This window comes from Lonchura striata, chromosome 5 (genome assembly GCF_046129695.1).
Source record: "Lonchura striata isolate bLonStr1 chromosome 5, bLonStr1.mat, whole genome shotgun sequence".
In the NCBI taxonomy this organism is placed as follows: domain Eukaryota; kingdom Metazoa; phylum Chordata; class Aves; order Passeriformes; family Estrildidae; genus Lonchura; species Lonchura striata.
In genome coordinates, this window is record NC_134607.1 from 18,667,729 (window position 1) to 18,682,809 (window position 15,081).

Consider the following 15,081-nt stretch of genomic DNA (forward strand, 5'->3'; position numbering starts at 1 on the left):
TTCCTTTGCACTTTATTTTCTACAGGCAGCAGCTTTTTGGCAGGAGTCTCTGTGTCTGTTTGCAACAGGGCATGGCAAGGGAAGGCAGACGTCTCCTTGTAAAGCATCCTCTTCCTGAAACCCCTTCAACCCTTCCTGGCTGAGAGGAAATGCAAGGATTGGTAATGACTCAAGTGCTCCTCTGGGAAACAGCAGTGATTTTAGAGGAACATGAAATAACTTTTAAGCCAAGCCTAGTCCTGAAGAGGGGAACTCCACACTCTGTATCTTGAGTTCAGGGTTGAGCATGAATAAAGCCAGGATTCAGCACCCACCAGCAGAGATACTGGAAAAGATACAGTTCCTTTATTGAGGCAGTCTCACCTACATGAGATACATTGTAAGTGATACTGTAAATCCATCTGAAGGGATACAGATTCCCGAGGGGATACTGTATTTGCATACAGACCCCCAGTTACACCCCACCACTGGCTAAAGTCTCAGATAATTGAGGATACAGAGACACACCTGAGATGCATTAGCAGAGCTGAAGACATATGCAAGAATGGGTCCAGTTGGGCCACCAAAGCCTGGCACTGGAAGAAGATGCATGAAAAATGCCTGCCATGACGCTGTTTTGGATCAGGATAGAGATGAGCAGGATAGAGATGCGCATTTGTAAGAATGTCTTGAATGATATTTTTCTCAAGCTTGGATTTCTAGTAACCCTTTTGTTTAGCCTGTAAAGTCACATTGTTTGAAAAAAAAAAATCTCTTCCTGCCTTTTAAAGGCAGAGTGGCAGTGTCCTCTCCTGAACACACTGTGATTTACAGTCTTCCACACTCACACTGGGAACACAAACCCTTATGCAGAGACTGCAGACAGCACTCCTGCCAACACATACACTTCCACAGCATCACTTCACATAAACACCCTGCATTCACCTTGTTTATATTTTCTCCTGCACAGGCTGTGACAGCTCACAAACACACACAAAGCCTAATTTATATTTATAATAAATCTCCCTTCTTCATTCACTGCAGTGGAATAGAGTCCTGCTACAAATACAATTTGTTAGAAAGCTGGTGTAACAGCACTGAGCAGAATCAAGCCCATGCTGTCTTCCGTAGATAAAGGGGATGAAGACACACCAAACACATGTGTACATTCCCAAAGGTGCCTACAAACATGGAAGGAGTCCCACATACACACACACACATACACACAGACATTCTTCCACCTGTGCTCTCACACACACAGCTCAATAACAGCACCTGCTGTCCCTTCTGACTCGCACGTGCTTCAGGCAGCACAGGCAGCACAGACTTTTGCAAGGTGCACTTTCATTACACAGGTGCTCACAGCCTCAGATAAGCAACAGGAAAATGACACTGCAAGAAAAGAACTGTCATCATCAATGGGATATGCTTGTGTCTGGGTCTCACATGTACTTTCCAGGTGGTGCAGCTATTTTAAAATGGGGGTTGCAACATGTTTCTTACCTCCACTGGCTAAATACACACATATTCTGATATTGAAAGAATGAAGAGCGGGAGTTAGGTGGGAAGGAAGGTTTCTGGTGGTGCCACTGATTGTGCTAGAAGAGATGAAGAAATTTTTTTGTTGTACTCATGAAAAAATGTGATCCTCAGTTTCTTTGTAGACTTGGAGGATTTATGAGATCTTGGGTTTCTCCATGCTATCCATAAACTGGTTGTAGCCAAGAGTTGTTTTTTTGTTTTAATTTGGTTTCAGAAAAAAGGTTGTGATCTCTCTTCTCTCCACAAAGGACCTTGTTGCCAGCTCCCTAGCTTCCATGACCCTGAGGCCTGATTGTGGCAGTGTGTTCCCCAAAGAACAATGCTGTCAGCCTGTTCTGAAGCTGAGCCTAGTGTGCTGTGTGGGTGCTTGCAGGGGGAGCACACCCAACCAGTCCTCTGTAGTCTCTACTGGCTCCTAAAAAGCTTCCATTAAGGTGACTTAACCATTAATTCCTGCCAAGGCCTTGTGTGCTCACATGCCTTCTATACAGATCTAACTACCAGTGGCCTTGCAGAGTCTGAGTGACTCCAGCAATTCATGTGATCTACCATATTCTCTCCATCCTGGCAACACAAAGCTTGACTAAAAACTTCACTGTGCATCACCACCAAGCACAACAGCAGCCTGCCCAGCTACCAGAAAGTTCCTGTGCACTGACATGTTGGAAACTGGAGGATGGGCATCACCTCATTCCAGCACTACTGACCCAGGGCTCATTGTGCTGTGAATTCCCATAATGGAGAGAGGACCATTACACACTGCCCCAGCCAGCTGCATTGCCAAGGCAAGCTGACACATCCCTGGCACTGCTGTGCTCAGATCCCTCCACTTCCCTCCTCCCTGGGGCATCACAGTACTTCATCGTGGGATCACTTCTGTATGTCAATGTTAAGGACCTCAAGTGTGCCACCAGAGATTTTCAAGTTAGAGACAACTCTGCTCCAGATATTTTAAAGACTAGTAATGGCTATTTAACTACTGAGAAATTCTGCCACAAGAGGAAGATTAAAGGTTGCACACACACATGGAGCTACGAGGATATCAAAGATGTTTTTCTTGGAAATTTTTCTCCAGCTTTTGAAGTCAAACATCTAAATAGCAAAGTAGCAATGATGGCTGGAAATTACCACTATTTGGAGGTAAACCAGAGACCTGTTGAAAATCCTTGCCAAGCTATGTGGAATTTGTCAACACTAAATGCTGCCTAGGAGAAAATAAAATGCCATGTATTTTAGCTGGACATTCTTCTTCTCCAGCCTATTGATTTATGCAAACAGCCTTCCTGCCATCACATATATGGAGCAATATGGGCACTCACCCTTCTGCAATCCTGCTGCTGTCAGCTCCTGACAGAGGGACAGCCCAAAGCCATGGAAGAACAATGCAGATGGTCAAAAACCAGCCCACAACCCATCCTGGCACAGCTCTTCCACAAACAGCACTGTGAAAAGCTAACCCTGGGATGAGACTCAGACCACTCTCTGGGGAGGCTGAAGCAGTATAGAGATCACAGTCCCCCTAATATCCTTCTGGGTACTTGTCCCTCTTCTCCCCATGCCACCTCTGGCTGATTTGAGCACCTGTCACATCCCTTCTCAAATACAGCTGTGTGTTCTCTGGGGCAATGCCATGTTGCAGTTGTCCACCTTTTGTAAAATCTGCAGCACAGAGATCCTTGACTTCAGATCCCAGCTGCCAGTGGCTATGAATAATTGGTAATTAAAGTAAAAGTGAAGCCATACTAGGGGATTGTTGTGCTTCTAAGTTTTCTCCAGACTACTCTCAGGAGACACAGGAGAGCTATCAGAGGTAAAAAAATAAATCTCAGCCTACCAGGTTTACATAGAGGACATCAAAAATATGCGTCTGTATTGTTCTGACCTCCAGATCTTTTTTCCTTCACATTTTCCTAACCTTTAAAAAAGGCATGTAAGATAAACAGAGAAGAAGCTAGGCAGACAACATCCTTGGAAGAGATGTAGGAATATAATCAAGCCCTCAGACACATGCACACAAACACCATAATTTATCTCTTCCTCCTCCTGTTTGATATTATCCTCTGTTCTAGTATCATAATCTGTTGCTATAGAAACAGCTATGATGTCACTACAAGAGGTTTATAGATGCCTTGAACAGGAAGGAAAGGTACAAGATGATGGGAGAGGAAAAAAAAAACACCTACAAACAGCTGCTGAGCAGGAGATGTTCCAGGGATGGTAAGTGTTAACAAGGAAAAGATAAATACGTGCTGGAGTTGTTGCAGACAAGAGCAGAATATAAACTGCACTTTAAAAATAAAGAATGCTTACAAATTTTGCCTACAAGTAAAAATATTCTGAGCAAGCTAAAGGACCTTCCTGAAAGAAAAAAAAAAATAACAAACAAAAAAAAAAAAAAAAAAAAAAAAACAAACACAAACAACAAACTTTATTTGAAATGTTCAGCAAGTTTTCTGGGACTGGATATTCTCTGCGTATTGCTGCTGGAGTCCAAGCCTCCACCAAGCCACTCCATCATCTGCTGTAACATTCCCTCCCAAAGTGTAACACCCCATCAATGCAGCTAATAGTTAGCAAGCTTGCTGGCTATCCCCCATCCTGTGTATGCCTCTACAACCTGTAACTAGAAAAAAGCCTCATGTCCTCAAACAAAAATAAACAGAACCATAAAATTCCTTAGGTTGAAAATGACCTCTAAGATCAATGAGACCAACAGTTACCAAATACTGCCAAGTGCACAACTAACTGTGTCCCCTAGAATCACATCTTTACATCTTTTAAATACCTCCAGAGATTTTTAAATACCACCACTTCCCTGGGCAGCCTGTTCCAGTGCTTGACAAACATAACATCCTATCTATACTTTCCAGGGTACAGCTTGAGGCTGTTTTCTCTTGTCCCATCACTTGTTACTTGTGGAAAGAGGCTGCCCCCCACCTCATTACAACCTCCTTTCAGCTGGTGATAGAGAAAGATAAAGTCTCCCCTGAGCCTCCTTTTCTGCATGCTAAACAAACCCATAACCCTCAGCAGCTCCTCCTAAGTCTTGCGCACAAGATCCTTCAGCAACTTTGTTGCCCTTCTCTGACACCAACACTTCAATGTCTTTCTTGTAGAGTTCCTGTGCCTTTAAGATTTGTTTCTTGGAGAACATCCAGCCTTCCCGGACTCCTTTGTCTGTCCCAAGGGACCCTATCAATCTGTCTCCTAAACAGGCCAGAATTTGCCCTGTTCAGTAGTCTAAGGTAGCCCTTCTACTGAGCCCCCTCCTCACTTCTTGTGCATTGAAAACCAACCACTGTACCCAAAGCGGCCTCCAAAGACCACATCACCCCCAAGTCCTTCTCTGTTTGCATAACACAGGTCCAGCAGGGAGCCTTCCTTCGGTGGCTCACTCACCAGCTGTGCCAGGAAGTTATCTTCCACACACTCCAGGAGCCTCCTAGACTGCTTCCTCTCTGCTGCTTCCTCTCTGTGCAAAGATATACTGAATCCACTGGATCACATCCAGTAGCAAATAAACAACCTGACCCCAAACGATATGCAAAGAAAGTTTTTTTCTTCTTGCTCTCTTCACCCAAGAGAAAGACCATAACCTTACAGACTCGCTGCCAAACACACTGACATACCTGACATACTCCTGGAGAGAACAGCGTGTTGAGCCTCACATGCTTGAGATGTGCCCAGCCTCCAGGCCATTTACATCCATGTGCAGGAGGATGCACAAGTGGGTCTCACCCATGAGCTCATGTGCTGATGACTGGGTCTCCATGCTTGTAACTTTCTTTGGCCACCCTGACTGATGGTGAGAGTAGAGCAGACATGATGATAGAGAGGGTGGGGCAGTCGCATATGTCCTTAAAGACATCATGTGTAGGCTAGGGGAAAATTCAACATGAATTTGCCTAATGGGGAGGAACAAGGAGGACGGCATATAAGATTTGTCCTGCATAGACACTGTTGTCATGGGAAGAGCAATGGCAGAGGAGGAAACCACAAGGCTCTCAGATCAATGAGAAATGCTGGTGTTTCAGATAATCTCTATCCCATCAGAGTTTCCTGAGCATAGTGAGCAGGATCAGAGATTTTGAGTGAATGCCACAGCATCAGTTTTGCCTCTGGTGTCAGCTCCACATGCGGAATCCCCAGACAGGCTTTCTGTTCAGCCTGTGAGCATTAGGATATAGGTAGTGTCTCCTGTCCTCGCTCACCTTCTCTTCCAAAGATGTTAGAGACAACTGCAGGGGAATAAACTAGGAGAGACTGAAGTCATTAAGGGTAACTGCAGAAACAGTCCAAGATGGGATCTTCAGTATTCCACTCAATTTGCCATTCCTGCCAGCCTTGGCTGTGACAGCCTCAGCCCCTGAAGATCTCAGGGATCATCTCCCTCTATCCTGTTACAGTCACTTGCCCTCATCTTTGTTCCCCACGTCTCTCTTCTCCTGTTCCTGATCTACTGACTTACTCCTCCTCAATCTTCAGCCCACCCTTTCCTTTCCCAGAGGAACCTCTGTCACAAATGTTGTGGAAAACCCACACATTGTGATTTCCTCTCCTCAAGGTGTCCTGACAATTTGTATGTTGCACCCTCCTGTATCTGCATCTATATGAAATGCAAATCCTTTGGGGTGGTAACTATCTACCCCTTCATGTCAATGTCATGCCTAGTACAGTAAGGTTCTGCTTTTGCTTGGCACAGCAAATGCAAATGTTATTAGGAACACCTTAAAAGCACCAAAGGAGAGTAAAAGAATAGGCATGAAAACAATGCCAAGTGTTGCGTATGTTTTCCAGTTTCTTTTATATTTTGTGGGCAAGGTTCTCTTTCTGGTTTATATGAAACCATTCCTTCTCTTCTGTACTTTATATTTGGGACTGCAGAACTGGCAACAAAGCATACATCAGTGAAGAAACAGAGATTGTGCTTTTTAAATTGGCAGGTGACATCAAGCAGGATTGCAAAATCAGGGGAATTAGGTAATTCAAAACAATCATGACAAGTTGAAGGGTACAGGATGACATTCAAATGGGACACATCAAAAAATCACACATTTAGGTAGGAAAGTCTACCTTCACACATACAGGATAGAAAATGGCTCATGAGGCATCAGATTTCTTGGATGGGATCAGTGTGCCACAACACATCACAAGCTGCACAGAGATGAACAATGTTATGATGCAGAAGTTAAACCAAATAGGAGCACTGACTGTAACAGACAAAAGGAACACTTTTGCTCTCCTTGGCCAGCACAGGACCCAAATACAGCACTGTTGTCTAGCAGTGCCATTCAAGAGAGATGGACCAGCTGAAGGGAGCACAGAGAACCAGGAGAATGGTCAGAACTGAAGGGGAAAAGATACAAGAGAAAGAGCTGAAGAATGGGTTCAAGATATAATTTAGCCTAAGGAACACAAAGGAGAGACATGACAAAGACACAGTTTTCCAACACCCACAGTTGAAAGGACAGTGAATCAGAGCAAGCAAAGCACACAGGAGTTACAGAAGGGATAAGATCTTTTCAATGACAAAGCAAAAGGCAATGATCAGAGCCTGGACATGCTGTGGACTGTCCATACATGGGGAATATGCTGGGCAAGCCTCTTAAAGAACATGCTGGACAGGCAGTTGATATTCTGCCTTAAAACACTTTTTGAAACCTTTCCTTTGCCCATTTCCTATGATTTAAATGTTTTTGGTGAGAGATAAGTTTCTTTGGCATTTCAGCATAGCCCAGAGCCCAACCTGTCAAGCTTCCAGGACCAAAGGAGATGTTAGCCTGTAGGGTTCTGCCAGGTCACACCATTGCTCCAGGTCTTGCTAGCACCTTTACGGATTAAAATCTATAAAGAACAGAGAAGGCAGCTACCCTTCGTGGTTTCCCAAATATCTCTAGCAAATATCAATGCCTTGTGCCTTCCTCAGGGAAGGAGCTATATATGTCTGCTCTTACTTTGTCCTTCCAGAGAAAGATGTCAGCACAGGCCCTGGAAGGTGAGCAGGACGGAGAACAACATGTAAATAGAGTGAGCTTCAGCTTCTCCAAACATACATCCCATTCAGTGGTGACGCTGAGGAAAACCAAGGGAGCAAACTATGGCATCCTTCACTCAGCATAAAACTCCCTCTCCCTCCAGAACATGACACTGACAGGCTAATGCTCATCACATAGATGAGCACATGTACTTCCCCTTGTGTAGCTCCCTGGGTTTCAGTGATGCTGTTGCTGATCTGTTTCAGAATCTCAGGATACAGGAGCAGCTCAAGGGGTTCACTTCTCAAAGATGCTTCCCTTTCTCTCGCTATTCTACACATGTCCTGTGAGTAAGCAAAACTGTTCTTTGGCATCATTCTGTCACTGACCCGATCAGAGAGCCACTCTTTATATAGCACCTTGAACATACACAGCATTGTATAAATACACACTATTACAGCTTATTGTTACTTCCATTCAATAAACAAATCCTAATGGCACAGACAGCTTTTTAATTCAGTCCTGACTGTGGATTTTCCCAGGTATTTTGAGATGTGGAAATGCCTTTGCTGGCCTATGAAGACAGAGGCTGCTCCTCCACTCACGTGCATGGGCAAGTCTCAGTGGAAGTGTTTTTGCCATCAAAATTACCTGATTCTGAAGGCTACCTTAATTTAGGAGTGGTCCCAAAATAGAGACACTTGTGCTTTCCTGAGAATGGACCTCAGTTTCCTGATATGGCCAAATGAGGAAGTCATCAGGGATGCTCCATGGTGTAAATGAGGGATAGCAGTAACATGCCTCTACTCTTCCTGCATGACAAACAAATTGCTAAATGCCATGTCTGGAGTGAAATTATCATCTGTGTTTATTTCCAAAAGAAAAGGTGAATTCTGCACTGCTAGGGGAAATAGTTTCAAAAGAGAAGGGTTCCAGTTAATTACCTTGGTCCACATTAGCTCAAACAGATCAAGAAACAACCTTTTCTCTAAACAATGTTCAATTCTCACTTCTTGTTATCAACCAGTTATCCTTCCAAAAGTAAGAGAAATACCTATAAATAATATTTCACATTCAGAGGGCAGAGATTTCCTAGTAAGGGTGAGGAAACAACCTCATTTTATAAATGGTGTGAGTAAGCTATAGAGGCCATGAGTCAGAAAGGTACTTCAGCGTGCGGCCACCTTTAAAGACTAAACAATCCTAATGAAGTCAGCAGCACTATCTGTGAGCTTAAATTTAGGTACAGACCTGAAAATATCTTCTTAAATTGGGATCAGAGAGGAAAAGTGTCAAACCTTAAAAAAACTCCAGCAAACCAGTCTTAGCCTACCTGTAAACCACAGACACAGGGATGGGGACACTGTAACAGCTGTAAGCCCACATCTGAATGCCTTTGCAAACTCTTCTCAGAGGTCTTGCCCATGGGCAGCACTATCACAGTAGCCTTGAGTCCTGCATCTAGAAGCTGTCTCATCTGCCTCATACTGGTGTCTTAGCCTGGTCTGAGCAGAAAGTGACTGCACTTCCCTTGACCTCACCATCTGGCAGGACAGCTCAAACACCATCACCTGGGACCCACTTGGTGAGATCCACAATCGGGACAGGGATTTACTTCCAGGCTCAGGTCATCAATCCTCTCATGATTTGACTTCCCAGCTGTCCTCCTGACCAAACATTCACATACTTTTATGCACTACTGTTGTGATGTGGCCAAAATCGGGCCTTATTTGTTTAGCCATGCAAGCCCATTATCTATCTCCAAATACACAGTCTAACTTCCCAGGGCTGAACTAACTTCAAAAGCCTCACAGGCATCAAGGAGGTCTCTAGGCTGTTTCCCAACAGTAGAAGAACCTACACTGAACATCAACCACAGGCAACTCTTATCCTGTTTGGATGGAACCAAATCCAGTGGTCTCAAAGCACCATGTAAAACTGGGCAGTAAATAACAACCGCTGAGCAAATGGGGAAACCTAGTGATGGACAAATGAAAATTACTTCACTTCCTAGGCCAGCTGAGGTGTCCAACTGAAGACAACTTGGTCTTCCCCACCTGTTACAGCCACGAAGAGGAATGCACTGCACAGAGTCCAAGGGCTGATGACTGTGGTGAGCAACTGAGCTTGCCTCTTTGTCTGCTCACCCCAGCCTCTAGTCCCAGCAATGCTCTTTCCCCTTCTGAAAACAAACCAGCATTTTTCACCCATTATATAGCAAACTTGTTTAATCACTAGACACAGCAGCATGATAAGAACAATAATTTTAACTAGAGGGGGCTTCCTGTTATCCTGGCTATAGCCATATCCTGAGCGACTAAAAACTTAGGCTTTTAGTCCCAGCACTGAAATAGCTTAAGTTCTGATTATTATTTCATAAACAGGAAGTGTCTCTGAGTTATGATCTCCCTGCATGAACTTTGGGGTAAAGACCTTTACTCTGCCTCCCTCACTGGGGCCACCTCCCTGATGAGCAAGTTCTGTGTGCTTTGGTGAGATTTGAGGATGAACTCAAAACCCAGCAGGGCTGGCCTGTTTCTTGCCTGTTTCTTTACTCCCCAACGAGTAAAGGGTCAAATTTTCCAGCTTTCCCAGCCCCACGTGTGACAAAGACAGCGTGCAGGCAGGTCCCTGCCTGTGCTCAGCTCTAGCAGCCACACCGGTGGCGAGGTGCAGTTTACAAATATTACCCAGATTAATTCCATGAGCCACCCACATAGAAAACTACCGATGTGGCTGCTAAAAATACACCCTGAATTGCAACAAAGTTGTCAAGAATAAGTAAGAAGCTAAGTGAAGAGGAACAAAACCAAAACAGAGGTAATCACTGTTTAGAAAATAAAGGTTAATACATATAAATACCTCTCTTTACACAATTCTGAAGGATGCCAGGTACGAGACTCCAAGGAAATCACTGGAGACACCCTTCCTAGGCAAAAATCCTCCCACAGCCTGTGATGTCTGGCAGACGCCCCTCTTAATTTGGGGTCTCCCCCGGACCATAGAGCCTGGCTCTGTTCTCTGCACAGCAGGAAATGTCACAAGGGGAGTGCACAGGTGAGAGTAACACTGCGTAGAGGAGGGTCCAGAGAACCAGATTCTTGCCTGGCTTAAGCCATTCACCTCCTCTAAAGACAGTACAGCCACTCCTGATGCAACCACATCTCTGGTGCTCAGAAGGATGGCAGCCCCTAGTTTGCCCCAAGTCTAGAGCAGAGGCCATGTAGGATTACACCTGATGAGGTCTGCTTTGAAACTCATTTCCTTGTACAGCTCACAAACAAAACTAAAAACCAGGTCAAACATTGCGCAGCAGTGTTACTTCTGTTTTGTTTCACTTGTTATATTTTTATGTCTTTCATTTTACTGCCAAGCTCTCCACCACCCAGGAAAAAAGCAAAAAAAAAGAGGATGAGGAAAAACCAAGGAGAGGAGAAGACAAGAGCAAAACCTCCAAATTATTTAAAACAAATGGGAAAATTCTCCTGGCACACTGTGTGTGGGAGAGGATTTCACACCAGATAGTCACTTATTTATCATGCCTTGCCTATTAATATCAGGTGAGGCACCATTCTGCTTCCCAGAAATGGTATTTAAGCCAGCTGCTCTGCACAAGCACACACCACCCTCACCTGCATGCCAAGAATGCTGGGTGATTTTCTGCCTGTGCTCTATGTTACCACTCACTTAAATTTCTACTGGAACCACTTCATAAGGCCTTTGAGGTGTCACATTTCCTCCCAGGGTGCTTTTTCTGTCAAAGAGCCTATGTTCTGAAATCGGTACGGCGGGGATAAGGTTTCACCTCCCCTCGCCTGCCTTGCGGTAGTGGCGGTGGGCGTGCATGTGTGCCACCCGAGACCGCTGGGCCAAGGGCAGGAGCAGAGCTGTGCCTGCCCCTCACAGTGCTGACCTGAGCCCTCCGCTCCTGTGCTCTCCTCAGTGGCCTGGCTCTACCTGATGCTCCAGAGGAGGGCTACAGACCGAAATGGTTATGCACATAACGTGAGGCTCGCAGGGGAGGATGGCAGTCCTTGCCTCCCTCCAAGGAGGAAATTGCATCCCCCGCGATAAATAAGTTTTTATCTATGCACTGCGATATTGCAGGGAATTCTAAGGACCTCTCATGGCAACTAGGAGGCGAAAAACAATCATTAACCCCTCCTCCACCTCCCTCGAAGCCACTCAGCAGCAATTTAACCCGCAAGCATAACGCAACACAACAGAGATAAAACAATTCCTGTCAGCCTTTATGCTATCTCCGGCTCCTGCCATTTAGGATATTCACCTATTCTGAGGCTTAAGGCATGCTGCAGAGCCTGGCCGCAGACCCTTCCGTATATGCTGCGGGGAATTTGTTTCTACGGGTCACTTTCAGGGTATTTTTTTTCCATCTGCTCTCTTTTTTTCCAGTCAGGCAGAAGCAGGAGCGCCGCTGAAGTTAGGATGCTCTAAGGAACCGCTAAACTTCCATCGCACGCTCCGGTGCAGCACCGCCGCCCCCTCCTCAGGAAGAAGCCTGCTCGCCCCGGCAGTGGCCGAGGCCTCGTGTCCTCTCCTCTCCCCACCCCTCCGCTGCCCTGCCCGGCTCCGGGGAGGCGGCCGTGCCGGCGCTCGGCGCGCCGGGAAGGGGAGCGCGGCCGGGCTGACCGCGGGCCCCGCGGCCCCTCCGCCCCGGCTGCTACGGACGCGCCGGGCGCCGCCGCTCTCCAAGGGGCACCGCACCGCCCCGCACCGCCCGCCGGATGCGGCCCGGCGAGGAGCGAACTTGAGAGCGAGCGCCGCACGACCCCCGCGGCCGGCGGCGCCCGCAGGGCAGGCTCCGCGGCGGGCGGCGCGATGCCGGCCGGGCCTCCCCGGCCCGGTCACGCCGCGGGGGGGCCAGACGCGGCCCCCGGGGCCGTCGGGCGGGGGCCGGGCAGGTACGCGCCCGGGCTGCGAGCTCCGCGCCGCGGCGGGGGTCGGCGGCGGCTGCCCCCGCCCGCGGCGGGGCCCGTGCCGGGGGAGGCGCCGGGGGCGGCCCGGGCGCGGGGCGGGAGCGGCGGGGGGGCTGCCCGGCCGGGGCCGCCCGGCGGCGCGGCGCGGCCACCAGAGGGCGCCGCCGGCGGGCTGGCCTCGACCGGCGCCCCGGGCCCGCCGCGGCCCCTCCGCCGGCACCGGCCCCGGCACCGCCGCGGCCCCCGGCTGCCCGCCGGCCCCGCGCCCGGCGGCCCCGTGCCCGGCCGCGGAGAGCGCGGGGAGGGCGGCTGTGCTCCCCGCGCTAGCGAAAATGCTCCTCTTTGTCTGCCCGCCTGCGGCGGGGTCCGAACTCCGAACAGCGGGTGAGCCCGGGGCTGCCCAGAAATAACCCGGCGGGCCACCGGTAACTTTACACCGCCCGCCGAGCGCCCTCCGCGCGGGCGCCGCAGCCCGGGCTCGATTTCCTCCTCAGATAAGTTTTACCGGCCTCGCCATCTCGCCATGGGGAGGAAAGTGCCGTGTCTTCGTGCCGCCCCCCCCCCGCTCCCCTCCGTGCCCGGGTCTCCGCGGCCGCCGGGGGATGTCCCTCCGCTTTATGTAACGCTCCCCGGGCAGCGCCGAGCCGGGAAGGGTGACGGGGAAGGGTAAATGCGTCGCGAGGGGATTTAAATTATCCTCGATACATCTTTGCATTTTCTTTTTAAACAGACGCCCTGTACTACACTTCGATCTAACGCACACAGCCGTATACATACACACACAGAGACACACATATATATAAATGTGTGTATATATATATATATAATTATTGTGATTTTTTAACCCGAAAGAAACTAAGTTGGGGTACTTGGGCTTCTCGCCGCAGCCCGGGCTGTACTGAAGGAGAAGCCAGAGGAGCTGACAGCAGGCTCCAGCAGCCCTGTCCCCCGCCGCCGCTGCCCGCGGAGTCCCCGCGCCTCGGAGGAGAGGAGCGACGGGGGGGGAACTCCCGGGAAACCGGCGAACGGAGAGGGGTAGCCTGTCCTGGGAATGCGAACTGCGGCGAGGGGCAGGCAGGCAGCAGGCACACACATACATACACACGCACACACACGGAGGCGCAGGGCAAGCTCCGTCCACCTCATTGTTCTTCTCGGCACCGGCACGGACTTCACCCACCGCCCCCCGCCGGGGACCGAGCGCCCGGGACCGCGGGGCCGGGGACCGGCAGAGCCGGGGGGCGACCCGCGCCTCGCCCCGCTCCCGCCGGGCGCCGGTAGGGCGATGGTGCCCCGCCGCCTCCCCGCAACATCGGCCGGGGGACGGCGAACCGCGGGCGGGCGGCCGGGGACCCCCTGCTCCCCCCGCCCTCCTCCCCTGCGGCCGGGCCAGGGGTGCCGGCGGGGCGGGCCGGGCCGGGGCTTACCTTCGTACATGGGGGCCATCGGTGCAAGGACGCCTGTTATTCATGGCAACGCCGCCACGAACGACGCGAGATCGCAGCCCCCCAAACTCAACACACATCTGCCATCTTGAGCGGGTGTCTCTCGGCGGAGGCGAAGCTGCCGCCTGCCTTCTGCATCGCTGCCCACCTCAGCGCGGGGGGAGCCGGGCACATCCAGCCCCGCTGCCGGCCCTCCGACGCGGCCGGGGCGGGCGGGCGAGCGGGCGGGGGGCGGCGGCGCCGGGCCGAGCCGGGCCGGGCCGGGCCGGGGCGAGGCGCGGGGCCGGGCAGGGGCGGCGGGCGGCGGGGCCCCCCCGGCTCGGGACGGCGGCGCTGGGGAGGGAGGGAGGGAGGGAGGGAGGGAAGGAGAGAGGGAGGGAGGGAGGAAAGGAGAGGGAGGGAAGGAGGGGGGCTGGCGCCGTGCCCCCGCTCTCAGCGCGGCATGGCTGCGTGTACCGGGGCGCCTGCAAAAGTTGCACTGGGGGTGAGAGAAAGGGAGACAGAGACGGAGGGAGAGAGAGGGAGACGGAGACCGAGACGGAGAGGAGGAAAAAAAAAAGGAGGAAAAAAAAAAAAAAAGCAGCGAAGGGAGTTTGCAAATAATCAAGCGCCGATGGCACCGATCGCGGCTTCCCAGAAGGAGCGGGAGCGAGCGAGAGAAACCCTCTGCTGAGATTATGTGGGATCTTGTTTAACAACACATTTCAATCAGGAGAAAAAAGGAACAGTCAACAGAAGTTGGTGAAACACTTCTGTCTTCCCCCCCTCCTCTTTATAGAAAAGAGAGAAAAGGAAAAAAATAAAAAAGGCAGCTGATTGAAGCTTTGCAACTCACTGGCTGTGGGGATCATATAATTTGTGCTCATGTTTTACAATAGCATGGAAAATTCCTACCTCTCCCTCTCTCCCCAAATAAATCTTCTATTCCCTCAAGACATTTCACAATCTGGTTCGCTGACAAAAGTTCCGATTAATCTTTTTTTTTTTTTTTTTTTTTTTTTTTTCCGTTTAGCTTACTTGCAGTGTAAATATTTAGCGGATGCATTTAAAATAAACATACGTTGCTGCTTTTAGGAGTCAGGTTGTGTTTTTGTTTTGTTTTGTTTTATTTTGTTTTAAAAGGAACCACATCAAAGAAGTGTTTACTAACTGAGATTGACAGCCTAGTCTCCCCCTCCCTCTCTTCCCTCCCCCCCTCCCCAG

The 15,081-nt window shown here is 49.6% G+C and overlaps 1 protein-coding gene across 3 annotated transcripts in view; it reads right to left on the minus strand.

The window, feature by feature from the left end:
• HIPK2 (homeodomain interacting protein kinase 2) overlaps positions 1–14,094 on the minus strand; it is a 127,171-nt gene extending 113,077 nt beyond the window's left edge. For 2 of the 3 annotated variants that reach the window (XM_021536531.2, XM_021536501.3), the window contains exon 1: positions 13,861–14,094. In XM_021536531.2, the coding sequence (XP_021392206.1) occupies positions 13,861–13,879 (19 nt within the window). In that variant the 5' untranslated portion in view covers positions 13,880–14,094. Of the gene's footprint in view, positions 1–11,784; positions 12,008–13,860 lie in introns of those variants that run through there. The other variant, XM_021536524.2, reaches the window with a different exon arrangement.
• Between the last annotated feature and the right edge of the window lie 987 nt (positions 14,095–15,081).